Source organism: Sciurus carolinensis, chromosome 3 (assembly GCF_902686445.1).
Source record: "Sciurus carolinensis chromosome 3, mSciCar1.2, whole genome shotgun sequence".
NCBI classification, from domain to species: domain Eukaryota; kingdom Metazoa; phylum Chordata; class Mammalia; order Rodentia; family Sciuridae; genus Sciurus; species Sciurus carolinensis.
In genome coordinates this window covers 35915825-35930845 of record NC_062215.1, presented here as the reverse complement: position 1 = coordinate 35930845, position 15021 = coordinate 35915825, and the positions used below count along the sequence as shown (strand labels likewise).

Genomic DNA, 15021 nt, shown 5'->3' with positions numbered 1-15021 from the left:
ATATATTGGTGACAAAACTCTCAGAAAGCAAAAGGCCGCTAAAATCACTCACAAGAGTGCATCCTCTACTGAGGGGGTGAAGAAACCAATCTGGTACCATGGCACTCTCTGAAATTATGTTTTCAGAAGTTCAGTAAACTGATGATTTCCAAACTTTCCTTCCAGCACCGGGTATGAGAAATTGCTCAAGGTTTCAAAACAGATCTGTGTTTCCAGAGCACAGTTATTGGTGCTTTGAAGATTGGCCTCAGAGGCCTCAGAGATTGTCCTTTTTGAAGACATCAACCTGTGTGCTAACTATGTTAGATACATAACAACTATGTCAAAAGACATTCAGCTAGCACAATGCATACACATAGAATGTATTTATGAATCTACTATGATGGAAAACATTTTATGCTAAAAATATTGCTTTTTCTCTTCTTCCTATCATTGGTAATTCTGAATGTTAGATTCCCTGCCCCCCAGCCCTGCCCAAGAGTCACAAAAACACCTAATAAGTATAAGTTACAACTGGAAAAATGGAACAGATCAGGTATTGGCAGTTATTTCATTTTTATTTGTGTGTGAATTTTTCATATAAACTCAGGAACGTAAAGCATTAATGCAAAGTAAAATAATTCAGTGAAGTTTTCAGTAGTTCACATCCCTACATGTGTAGGTTCTAGTTTTCCACTTTAAACCATCTGAATAATTTCTCTAAGAGGCAGGAGATTTCCAATGGAGGGGGGACTAAGAGAAAGCAAATACTTTAGTATCATGGTGACGAAATCACCAGTGGCTTCCATCTCTAATCCTACCTCTAAAGTTGGAAAATGAGGCTTAAGAAATAGGTCAGATGAATTTACAGAACTGTTTAAATGTCCCCAATTTAAATGGAATGGAAACAAAGAAACAAAAATTTCACTGAATTCATGATAACCTAACATATTTTTCAAGTTAACCCACAGCAATATATAATATCCCAACACTTAGCAACATACAAAAACTTTACACTGTTCTCTTACACTGTAAGAGAAATGTTAGAGAGAATATGAGTAAAAATTGACCACTTCTAAAATAAGTTATCAGTTATAATGGGATATCAGCCATAAAAAGGAATGAAGTTCTGACATATGCTACAACATGGATGAACACTGAAAATATTTTGCTAATTGAAATAAGCCAGACACAAAAGAACAAATATTGGTTCCACTTACATGAAATATTTAGAACAGGTAAATTCATAAAGACGGAAAGTGGATTTGAGGTTACAGAGATTAAACAATGGAGATTAGAAGACTTTGTTATTGCTTAATGGATACTTTATTTCAGGTGATGAAAAGTTTTAGAAGATAGTGGTAGACAAGCAAAGTGGCACACACAGTTATAATCTCAGCTACTTGGGAGGCTGAGGCAAGAGGATCCAAAGCTTGAGGCCAGCCTGGGGAACTCAGAAAGACCCTGTCTCAAGATAATGGAAAGGTCTGGGGATGTAGCTCAATAGTAAGCAACCCTGGATTCAATCCCCAGTATCCACCCCTGCCTGACACCAAGAATGTAGTGAAGGCTGCATAACATGGCAAATAGATTGTCACCCTAGCCCAGATAGGATTATTTTTAACAGACATGACAAACCTTGAGTCATATTATGCTACGTAATGTTAACTTCTCAAGAAAATGCACACACAAGACCTAAGAAAATTTATAACAAGATCACTTGAAGTCAAGGGCTGAGGTTGTAGCTCAGTGGTAAAGCACTTACCTAGCACACGTAAGGTACTGGGTTTGATCCTCAGCACCACATAAAGATAAACAAAATAAAGGTATTGTGTCAATCTACAACCAAAAATATTTTTTTAATAAAGAAAAGATGATTTGAAGTCAAAACAAAGTGCAAAGTGTTTTAGAATAACTGTAGTGACTGTTATGTATATGTTTATCATAAACTATTTAAAATGATAAATGAGTCTGGTAACATAGACTGTAATGAAGTGATAATATAATTACAACTTGGATTACCACTTCACAATTAGGTTTTAAGTTCCTAGAGAGCACATCAAATAAATAATGCCTAGCAACAGCGTGCTTCAATAAAGAATGACATGTACTTATATCAACCTAGGTGCTACTTCCAAATCTAACTGAAGAAATATCAAGAAGTCACATAAGATCTTCATACTTAGAATCAAATAAAGCTCAAAGGTGGTGTTCATTCAGAATAAGCTCACTTGTACAGAGTTTTTTTTTTTAAAGGATCTCCTTGCATTTTGGTGGGGTTTTGTAGGAAATGGAGATTTTGAAGGTAACAGCTCTGAGCTTCAGTTTTATCATCTGTAAAATAAGAATGATAGCAGAAATGGCATTTATGAGGAAAAAGGTAATGACATCTATAAAATATAAAAATTAGCACTAATATGTTGTAGTTATTAAATAAATGCAAGTTTCTATCCATGACAGAGTTTTTTCCATTTTCTAGTTCGGTAAGAATGCTTTTCCATATCCTTATAAGCTAAATATAACTAACGTAATATGTTCATTTAAAATAAAAGATACTCTGTATCACTGACCTAAATGAAATCAAGTCTTGCTATAAAGTAGGCTAAGTGACCTCAGACATGTAAAACTCAAGCACTTTTCTGGGCCAGTTTCTTCAATTGTAAAATGTTGTTAGTTTATATAATTTCTGGAGAAAGACACTTATGAATATGTATATTATAATATTTACATATGTTTAAAACACACAGAGTAGCACAGCACTTAATAATTAACACTGACTCTGAAGACTGGTTATGTAGGTTTAAACCTAAGTTATGTGTGTAACTTTGGGCAAGTTATTTAACTTCTGTTCCTCAATTTCCTTATGTGCAATATGGACTTTTTAAAAGGATTATACAAAGTTAATATTTAAGAAGCACTTGGAAGAGCAGATGGTACATAGTGAGCACAATATAACTCTCAAGTATTATTGTTATTAGGTAAAACAACAGCATATACTCTTCAGAAACTAATACATACATAGCAAAAATATGACCATCTACATGACACTAAGAAAATAAGGATAATGATTTGTGGTGCTGGTGGAGATAAATACACAGGCTTCAAATATATTTATAATATTTTATTTCATGCTGGGCCCAGTGGCACACACCTGTAATTTCAGAGACTGGGGAAATTGAGGCAGGAAGATCAAAAGTTCAAGGTCAGCCTCAACAACTTAGCAAGACCCTGCCTCAAAATAAAAAGAGCAGGGGATATAGCTAGTGGGTTCAATCGCTAGTCCTACCAAAAAATAAACAAATAAATATATCTTGCTTAAGCAAGAAGGTGGGTAGGGTACTAGGTTATATTTTCCCCTTTTTGTACACCTGAAAGGTTTCATGACCAAAATTACTTCCAAAATAATCAAAGTCTGTGATTCTTTAAATGCATCTGTTATTTCAGATTTGCATTAGTCAAATGGCATAGTACTCTATGCCCAGTGTACTGTAATAAGAACACATCAAATATCAGCTTCTGAGTTGCTTTTTCCAAAACACAGGCTCCAATGCATAGGTTCTGTATACTAAATACAACCAGAAAATAATGTAAATGTGTCTTTTTTATTAAAACAAAGTTAAGAGGAAGGATAAATGAATAGACATAATGGTGTACCCAACTATCAATTCCTATAAAGATCTTCTTACTTTCCATTAAAGATATGTGGAATTGTGCACACCTGTAATCCTCACTATTCAGAAGGCTGAGGCAGAAGGCCCACAAGTTTTAGGCCAGTCTTGGGAACTTAGCCAGACCCTGTCTCAAAATAAAATAAAAAGGGCTGGGGGTGTGGCTAGCAGTAGAGGGCTTTTGGGTTCAATCCACTGTCCCACAAAAAATGAAAACAAACAAAAAGAAAAAAAGATTTGATACATCTAGTGAATTTAGGTCTTGAAACTGTTTACTCCTGGGTAGATAGCCCTTTTAACATTTGATGATATAGCCACTATTAAAATCAAACTATATAGCTATGCAAACTATGTAAAAATCTGTCTCAGTATTATGAAAGGCAGTCAAATGGATTTTGATACTTCAAGTGTCATTAAGCTTTTGACACTTTAAGTATCACAAAGGCCATTAAGAATCAATTACTCATCCAATATTCCTATTTAAAAAGGAAAGCTGATGAGTACACTCAAAAAGTTTCAGGGTATCAGATTTTTGGATTAGGGATGCAATTAGTAAAATCTATGCAACTATTCCAAAATCCAAAAAAAAAAAATCCCAAACCTGAAACGCTACTGGTCCCAATCATTTTGGATACAGAAGACTAAACTTGCATGATTTGTTGTTTTAGTTTTAAAAAGCACCAACAACCTGGGGGAAAGTTCATAAAATTATAATGATAGTAAAGAGAATAAACTTTTCATAATCAGTCTTCTTGGTCTCTTATAAAGCATGAACTTCAGGATAAGATGCTTTTCTAACATATAGAGTAATTCTCTAGGTTTGAAACTGCTTATCTACTAAATGGACTTTACTAAGACTACTCAAAGGACAATAGCAAATGAATTATTTTGTCACCATCTTTATTAAGGTATAGTTGACAAAAATTGAATGTATTTAAGGTGCATAATTTCATGTTGTGATATAAGTACACATTGTGAGATTACTGACACAATCAAGCTAATAATATAATATCCCAATTATCTTTTTGCATTTAAGACCTACTCTTTTAAAACATTTAAACATTTAACATTTAAGATCTACTCTTTTAAAATTTTAAAGAATAGATTATTACTAGGCTAGAGATATAGCTCAAGCAGTCTCCTCTAGAACCCAGGCAAAGACTGTAGTAGACTGGAACAGGGATTCTTGTTTCCATTAGTTCTTTTTAATTATATGAAAACTATGTGCACTCTGGTAAAAATAAAAAACACCACTCTGATAAAAATAAAAATTAAAAGGCTTTGCTAGGTGTGGTGGAGAATACTGTAATCTGAGCCCAAATTTGAGACCATCTTCAGCAACTTGGCAAGACCCTGTCTCAAAATAAAAAATAAAAAAGGCTAGGGACATAGCTCAGTGGTAAAGTGCCCCTGGGTTAAATCCCCAGTACTGCAAAAAATAAAATAAAAGGTTTTATTTGCAAAAGAGGTAACTTGTTGCTACTGAGGAAGGATACTAGGTAATGGGGATAAAAGAAAAGACTTGGTTGGGCATGGTGGCATATGCCTTTAATCCCAGCTACTTGAGAAGCTGAGGAAGAAGGATTGCAAGTTCAAGGCCAACATGGGCAAGTCAGATCCTATGTAAAAAAAAAATAAAAATAAAAAAGGCTGGGATATACATCAGTTGTGAAGGGCCCTCGGGTACACCCAGTACCAAGAGAAAAAAAAAAAAAAAAAAAGGAGACAGAGAAGACTTACTTTTCATTAAATATACTTCTATAAATATTAATTGATATATCATGAACAGATGTTACCTATTTCCTCTAAATCAAGTAATAAATAGTTCAAAGAGCTATAAAACATAAACTATAAGGCAATTAAAAACAAAAGAGCACTGCAATTTGATTGAAATAATATAACTAGCTGGGCACAGTGGCATATGCCTGTAATCCCAGCCACTCGGGAAGCTAAGGCAGGAGGATTGCAAGTTTGAGGCCAGCCCCAGCAACTCAGTGAGACTGTCTCAAAATAAAATAGAAAATCGGCTAAGGATGGGGCTCAGTGATCAAGTGCCCCTGGGTTCAGTCCCTGGTATCAAAAATAAATAAGTAAAATAACTAAAATATTTATCACATATATACATATATATATTAATACTTTTAGTTGTCAATGGACATTTATTTATTTATTTATTTATTTATTTACATGTAGTGCTGAGATTTAAACCCAGTGCCTCACACATGCTAGGCAAGCACTCTACCACTGAGCCACAACCCTAGCCCTAACGCATATATTTTTGTTTGTTTTTTGGTAAGGGGGATTGAACCTAGTGATGTTTTTTACCACCCAGCCCTTTTTATTTCTTATTTAGAGACAGGGTTTCACTAAGTTGCTGAGGCTAGCCTCAAACTTGCAATCCTCTTGCCTCTGCCTCCTAAAAATGCTGGAATTACAGTATTTCATGAATTTTTTTAAAGGTAAATTTTTTTTTTTTGAGACAGAGTTTCACTGAGTTCCCCAAGTTGGCCTGGAACTTGCAATCCTCCCACATCAGCCTTCAGAGTAACTTGGATTAAAAGGTAACTTTACTATATAAAAATTCCATCTGTGTCAGAAGAAGTTAACTCTATGACACTATCCAATCTATTTAATAAATTCCTGTTGCTACTCACCACGTCTCCTAGTATAGTTTGTATGAGGTAGCTTTTTGTTTCTTTCTTTCTTAGTAATAGAAATTATAACAAATTTTTCCCCGAATTCCTTTTGTCCAATTAAACCTACACTTTCCACAATCTCTTGCAACTAGAGATAGCCAATAAGATGTAACTATAAGTCAATGGGTGGACTTCCAGAAAGGCTCTTTGATCAAAGGGGTTCTTAACTCCTGAATGACAAAGTGGAGCCGCCATTCTATTGGGATTTAGTATATGTAGCAGTCATATGGATTTCTTAAATCTCAATATGAGATGCTCTATAAAATGCCTATTTCTTTGAGATTCCCTCAGAGAATCACCACACAGTATAGAATATCTCCCCCAAGGGCTGGGATTGTAGCTCAGTGGTAAAGCCTAGAATATGTGAGGCACTGGGTTCCATCCTCAGCACCACATAAAAAATAAATAAAATAAAAAAGTTATTATGTAAAAATATTAATAAAAATAAGTGGTTATTTTCACAGGATGTTCTAAAAGATGTAAATTAATTTTATTTATATAGATATTTTACTGTTAAAAGAATAAACTGCTTTATTTATTGTAAAAGAGAAAATGTTAATATTTTCAGAAAAAAACAGGATAGTTGCTGCGTCTTCAGCGCATAATTCTATTTTCCCTACAATCCTTATTATTTTCTTCCACATAAAGATTATCCTAAGGTTAGGTGTGGTAACTCATACCCTATAATTCCAACTACTCTAGAAGCTGAAGCAGAAGGATCCCTAGTTCAAGGTCAGTCTGGGCAACTTAGCAAGTCTCTGTCTCAAAATATAATTTAAAAAGGTTTGGGGTTGTAACTCAATGGTAGAATGTTGCCTAGCTTTCACAAGATCCTGAGTTCAATTCCTAGTATAGGGGGGTTAAATCTTAAGGGTTCCACAGAGATGTGCCAAATATATATTCTACAGAACTGTTAACTATCACATGCTAGACACATCTCTATGGCACACAAGAAACTAAGAGTTTCTTGTTAAAAGAAAAGTTTAAGGAGTAGCTATAAATTTACCTTGCTTACCACATTTTTAAATGCTGAAAAACACTGCCAGGGCAGTCCCAGGGATTGAACTAAGGGTCTCATGTGTGCTGGGCAAGTGCTCTACCAGTGAGCTACAACCCCAGCCAAGAAGACCACTTTTAAGTGAATGTAGAAACAATAGGAAACAAATTCAAATTAATAATATATGGGAATGTTTTGTTATTAAATTTCTTTGTGAAGAGTAACAGTGGTAGGGAAGCAACATTCTAAAGAAAATATAAAGATCATTAAGAATTAGTGAACTGGTTCAGAAAAGTCTAATTTCAAGTAGAGCACATCTTTCATTTAATTCTACTTACCTTGTTCTTCCGATCTCTTCAAATTCTATTCATTTATTCTTTTTTTCTTAATTTCTTTCCTTTTTGTTTTGGAGATAAGAATCTTGTTACATTGCCCATAGGCAACTAGGTTCAAGTGATTCTCCTGCCTCAGTCTCCTAAGTAGCTGGGACTAAGATGCACACCACCATGCATTTAGGGTTTTCTTCAAGTAGTACATGGTTACTATTTTAAGACAGATCAGAAGTGAACTAAAATACTAATTACATTAATCTATCCTCAAAAAAAATGAGTCTGGAGGACTGAAGGTAAGAGCTGATTGGTAGTAAAGAGTATGTCTAGCATGTGCAAGGCCCTGAGTTTGAGCACCAGCACTAAAAACAAAAAATCTGTCTACACTAAAAATTATAAACTGCCATGAGTCCCTTACTTGTTATTCAAAATAACCTCTATCTTGGAATTTATGATAGCAAGTCTTAAGAAAAAGCAAGTTCTAAAATATAAAGCTGACTTCTAAAAAATAATTTAGAAATTAACATTGCTTCCTTAATTAAAAAAAGTTATTCTTTTAAGCTTATGATCTTTTGTACTAAAATTCCAAAAATATCTTTTGTTGTTCTTAAAAAAAAGTTATTACTTTTATTATAAAGAAAAACACTAATTAGCTAGAAAATTATGTTCTCTTTGCATCTACAATTGGCAGCTTAAATAGTTCCTGTGGCCTTCATTATAGAGATACTGATATTAAAATAATGTTCTTGGGGCTGGGTTGTGGCTCAGTGGTAGAGAGCTTGCCTACCGTGTGTGAGGCACTGGGTTCGATTCTCAGCACCACATATAAATAAATGAATAAAATCCAGGTCTATCAACATCTAAACAAATAAAAAAATAATAATTCTATTGTGTCTCAAAACATTACTCCAGAAACTCACCAAGCATAAGTGATTCTCTTTACCCTATCTCTCTGAAGGACTTCAAGAAAGAATTTACAGGAGTCATATTCATACAGTGACCCATTCTTAGCTATATACTGATCAATATCCACATACTAATAGTACACTTCCTCACTTAAAATAAGTCTAAATAAAAAAATAATACAGCAAAAAAGTTCATCATTATTAAAGTATTTATAAAATTTCTGCCCTCAAGAGTTTATGCAAAAAATTGCTAAACATATTGAAACTGAAACTTGAAACAATCATTATGGTTTTTACAATTTAAAATTGAGGTAATTCTTGTAAAACAATCACTAGGCAGTGATGAATTTTAACAGATATTCCAAAGGGTACAGTAAGACTCTTAAAATAGTTTTGGGTGAAATGAAGTTTATGAAATATTCATATATAAATGATACTTCAGGAGTTTCATTTTACCTTAGATATGGAAAGCCTGAAAGAATGTCACTTTATAAAAGTGAGACAAGACTGGATAAGCTATCTTATCACAGTATTTCTTGATTCCATCAGATTAAAAAAAAAATTTGATGACTGGAATTCATCAAAATTTAAAACTTTTGTGTTTCAAAGGGTACAATCAAGAGAATGAGAAGAATGGGAGAAAATATTTGCAAACCATATCTTTTATAAAGAACTTACATCCAGAATATACAAAGAACTCTTATAATTCAATAATTAAATACAAAAAAATATTTGTAAATCATGTATCTTTTGGGAAGGATGTACTAGGGATAGAATCCAGAGGTGCTCTACCACAGAGCTGTAATCCCCAGTCCTGGCTGGAGTTGTGGCTCAGTGGTAAAGTGCTTGCCTAGCATGTATGAGGCACTGTGTTTGATTCTCAGCACCACATATAAATAAATGAGTAAAATAAAGGTCTATCAACAAACATCTAAAAAAAAATCCTCAGTCCTTTTATTTTTTATTTTGAGATGGGGTCTTACTAACTTGCTGAGGTTGGGCTCAAACTTGTGATCTTTTGTCTCAGTCTCCTGATTGTTAGGATTACAGGTGTGTGCCACAGTACAAACCTGCAAATTCTTAGAATTCAATAATGAAAAGAGAACCCAATTTAAAAATGGGCAAGAACCTCAACAGATATCTATTTTTAGGTACATAAATGTGCATACCTTTATATATGACTCCAAGAGATCATATACAATGACCTAAGTTTTTCCCAGCATCATGAATACAGTGGGTCAGACACTTTTGACTTTTAAGAAAGGAACTCACAGGACATAAAAGCTGAAATTAGCATATATTTGAACTTGGAAGCAGCCTATAGTAATTAGTATAAACTTAAAAGTTTAAGTCCATTCCTCTAATGGACAATTAATATCATCATATTAAACTACTGGTTAGACCCTGAAGTGAAATTCTAAATCCCAAGTTTTTACAGTATATTAGCATGTAAGTCAAAAGAATATACAATAATCAATGAGATATATACAATATATATCCTCCACCAAAACATATACATATACACCAAAACAAAATGTAATCTCTATAAAAACATAACAGTACATTTTAGAAATACAAACTTGTAAATTAAAAAGAAAATTAAGGTTCTATGTAATATACCAAACTTAAAACTTCTATTATAATTTTTGGTTTATAAATTTTTTTCACATTTGGAATAACAATGCATATCTGTATAAAATAGCAAAATTTTTCTCTTAGGGAATATTCATATCAGCTTAATACATTTCATCTCTACCTAAAAATTTTAGTAGAATTTAAATAAGCTCAAATAAACTAGTGTTTCATTTACAACATTGAATTTAATAGACTGAACTAAGTTTTACTATATGGAAAGGTTTCCTTCAACACAAAATTTATAAAATATACAAGTTTTATAGCAGAGATGAAGTTTGTAAAATAAACAGCCAATTACACAAATGGTCCCAAGATTCATGTCTGCTATTAAAGCACAAAAGCACAAAAGAAGCAAACCACAGCTCTACAGTACTTTCATTTGGCCTCTAAGAATACAACCACACTGACATCAAAAACTCGACCTGTTTATCTACTCAGCAAGAAAAATAACTGCCAAGAAGATTAAATCTGTTAAAAACAGGAGCTCTCTTCTACCCCTAAAATTTTAAAACAGGTTGCACTGAGGATCTAGCTCAGAGGTAAACAAATTTGTCCAGCATGTGTGAGACCCTGGGTTCAATCCCCAGCCATCACAAAGAAGGGGAAAAAGGGTAATATTTAAAAATATTTAACAAAAAAGAAAAAAAAATGAAAATAATTTAAAACAAAAACAATTTTGAAAAAATGAATTTAGGCTAGTGAACAACATTTGAAAGAAAACCTAGATACATAAAGATTACCTCAGCAACTTTTGGAGGCACTCCATCCCCAAGCACTTCCCTGATGAAGCAGTGCTGACCCATGTAATATGAGAGTCCACAGGTCCTCTTGAAGGCATCTTTAAGTCTTTTCAGCTCTACATCTGTAACTACAATGCAGAAATAGGAGATGGGTAAGAAGTCAAAGGAAAAATGTCTCTCAAAACCCAGTTTCTAAGAAAAGGTGGCAAATACTCTTTCAGATAAGTAACAAACCAATGATATTTAGTCATAATTCTAATAGTCTCAAATCTATTCTAGAAATAAGTAGAAAAAATTTTGACCCACTATTTTCAAAAGACAAAAATTTACAGATGTGTAAAATTTTAGGTTAGAAGTAGTAATAATTTTAGGAAGAAGTAACAAATGTTTCAAATTAGCAGATAAACTAAATGGAATTAGATTTTGGCAACATCACAAGCAATACATTCATTTCCTTTGTAATGAAAGTTTATGGTTAGGGTTGAGGATAAAGCTCAGTAATACAGCACTCTCCAAGTATGCACAAGGTCTTGAGTTTGATCCCTAGTACTGCATACACACACACATATGTATGTTTATAGTAATTTGTAAGCATATGTAGAGGATAGTCCCCAAATTTAGCTTAGAAGCTTAGATTTTTGTCATCTTTACAAAGAAAACTATAGATAACCACCTAAAATTTTTAGATATCCACTATCAAAAACAAAATAATTGCCAAGTCATTAATTTAGGCATTTAAGATTATTTTCACTTTATAGAACAATCTCTACCTACAAGAACACAGAAATGACTACTCTTCAATATTATGTGTTTAGTACAATTAGAATGGAAGCACAGAAATGGTTCTCTTGATCCATGTGAAGGGGAACAAAAAGCTTCTGAATGGAGAAGACTATATTAAATTTTAAAGGCTAACTCAAATAAAAGGGATAAGAGCATGCCAGGCAGGGTTAATAGTTTGTTTCAAAATATAATAATGTATAACAATGTACTGTATATTACTATAGCAAAATAAGCAAGGCAGGAGGTAATAAATTGTGAACAGATAAACCAAAAGAGACAGCAAGACCAAGTGACATGGTAAGATACAATTCAGATATAAACTCTGGACACACAGGAAAAAAGACAGATAAAATTCAGACAACTCACTCTAAAATACTGTAGAGGAGCAAAAAGTACACTGCTACTACAAGAAGAAGAAGAGCTAAATCTGGAAAATATCCAGAAGTAAAGTCAGTAGAATTTGAAGCTAATGGAAAGAAAAGATGATGTGGGGTGTGGTGGTGCATGACTGTAATCAGAGTGATTCAAGAGTCCGACACAGGAGGATCAGAAGTTTAAGATCAGACTCAGCAATTTAGCAAGACCTTGTCTCAGGGATGTAGCTCAGTGGTAAACTGCCTCTGGATTAAATCCCGAGGGGAAAAAAAAAAAAAGAAAGAAAGAAAGAAAAAGGGAATAAAGGAAAAAGAAAAAGATAATAAACTGTTAAGGACTTACTGAATATGGGAGACCTCAGGGAGATGCATTTTGTTTATAATTTTTTAATATAAAGCTTAGGAGAGGTCTGATGGGAGTTATCAGTATATAGGTGGTAATTAAACCCATGAATAAGGGGTTGAGGTCATAGCTCAGGGTTAAAAAGTTTTCCTGGTACATAGAAGGCCCTGGAATTATCTCCACCATCCAACAATAACAACAGAATGAATAAAAAGTATAAAACTGAAAGAAGTCAATGTTTACAGTGTCTATGAAGAAAGAGAAATGAGAAAAAAGAAAGAAGAAAAAAGTTGAAAAGAAATAATCAGTAGGATAGAAGAGAAACAGAAAAACATGGTCTCCGAAGACAAGGAAGAAGGCACTGATCAACAGTGTCAAGTAAAGCAGAAAGGGCCAGGGCCAGCAAGATAAAGACTAAAGTGTGCATGGCACATAGCTAATCCTTCAGAAAATATCTGTCATATGGAGGGAGGGTTCGGGTGCAACAACATGCAGGCAATGATAAAATAAAAAGAATACTTGAATAAGTAACTGAAGAAAAGTATATTAGTTGCACTAAAAAATCAGTATATTTAGTCCACAAAAAACAGACATAATATTAACAAATACCAATACACAAACTTACTGGTTTTCATTTTAGAATTTAAAAATGAAAAACAGAACAAAGCTCATAGATTACAGTAATGAAAGAGGTTACCTCCAGCTACTTGAAAAAATCTATTTTTTTCAATACCTAATTTTCATTAATGCTTTGACTAACAAATTAGGTCGCTCATGATCTGGTGAGATTGGGAAAAATAAATCATTAAAATATAATGTGGTTATCTCCACTGTTGGGTACAGATTATTTGAAAAGCTAATTTTTTTGAAAGAAAGAGAAAGCTGATGACTAATAAATTTATCCATTTATAATGGAAACACACATATAAACTTTTTAAAGCATTTATAAAAAGCAATATCTATCAATAGAAGAAAGTGAAAAAATTATTGTGTATACTCAAAATAGAATATCAGACACAAAAATCCTACCACCGGGCTGGGGATATAGCTCAGTTGGTAGAGTGCTTGCCTCGCAAGCATAAGGCCCAGGGTTCAAATCCCCAGCACCGCAAAAGAAAAAAAAATCCTACCACAGATCCATATTTACTGAAAATAAACACTTTTTATTTACTCTCAGAATAAACTAACATTTGACTAATCTACAGATAAGGAATATATAAAAATGGGGCTGGGGAGACAGCTCAGTCGGTAGAGTGCTTGCCTACCACTGTGTGAGGCCCTGGGTTCAATACTCAGTATCATGCGTAAATAAAAAAATTATTTTTAAAAAGATCCATTGACAACTAAAACAATTTTTTTTTTAAATGGTCACTGTATGAGACTGGAAGTTTAGCTCAGTGGTAAAGTGCTTGCCTAGCATGCATGACACCATGGCCTAATCTGCAGCACTGTAAATTTTAAAAAATAATAATAATAGTTCATTATACCAATAGAAAATTTGAAGATTTAAAAAGTAAAAACTTATTAGACAAGACAAAAAAAAAAAAAGAATAGGATCAAGCCTAGTAAGTTTTTAAATAAAGTAGGAAAGCATAATACTCTCAAACTCATTCAAATTACTGTGAGAATAAAACAGGATAATTATAAGCACAAACAGAACAGAAAGAGAATTGAGGACTTAAAAGATATAGTCAAATGCTCCAAAATCCAAAACTCTTACTTATTTATTTTTTGGTACCAGGGATTAAATCTAGGAGCACTTAACCACTGAGCTACATCCCTAGCCCTTTTTTATATTTTATTAGAGACAGAGTCTCCCTGAGTTGTTTAGAGCCTCACTAAGTTGCTGAGACTGGCTTTGAACTCGAGACCCTCTTACCTCAGTCCCCCGAGTCACTGGGGATTATAGGCCTGTGCCACAGTGCCAGGCCAAAATCCAAAACTTTTTGAGAATGCTCACTGGCTTTGCTTTTTAGCCTCAGCAAATTAGCAAGGCCCTGAACAACTCAGTGAGACCCTATCTCACAATAACAAAAATAAATAAGTAAAAAGGTTGAGAATGTATCTCAGTGGTAAAGCACACATGGGTTTAATCCTTAGTACCAAGAATAAGTAAATGAATAAATAAATGAAATAACATTACCCTATGTAAATTTATGATTACACAAATGGTATGCCTTGACTCCATGTACAGAGAAACAACATGCATCCCATTTGTTTACAATAAAAAATAAATAAATAAATAAATGAAACATATAATGAGTCAATGATGCTTAATGACATTTGTGATTGATTATCCATTGTAACCTGAAATGCTAAAAAAGTCATTGAGGGGAGGGGATGAAGCTCAGCAGTAGAGCACTTGCCTAAGATTCATGAGGACCTAAATTCAATACCCAAAACCAAAAGGGAAAAAAAAAGATCTGCCTTTCCTAATGTGGAGTTTGATTTTGCATTTCATTTACAAAGCTATAGTTTGTTAAAAGGATTTAATGAGAGAATATATAGGAATAGATAGATATAGATATATGAACTTAACAAGCACTGAAAAATAATAGATGCCCAATAGATA

The 15021-nt window shown here is 33.4% G+C and overlaps 1 protein-coding gene across 1 annotated transcript in view; it reads right to left on the bottom strand.

The window, feature by feature from the left end:
- Usp32 (ubiquitin specific peptidase 32) overlaps window positions 1-15021 on the bottom strand; it is a 192882-nt gene that overhangs the window by 131209 nt on the left and 46652 nt on the right. Inside the window, exon 2 of the mRNA XM_047544723.1 lies at window positions 10950-11077. Within this exon, the coding sequence (XP_047400679.1) occupies window positions 10950-11077 (128 nt within the window). The remainder of the gene's footprint in view (window positions 1-10949; window positions 11078-15021) is intronic.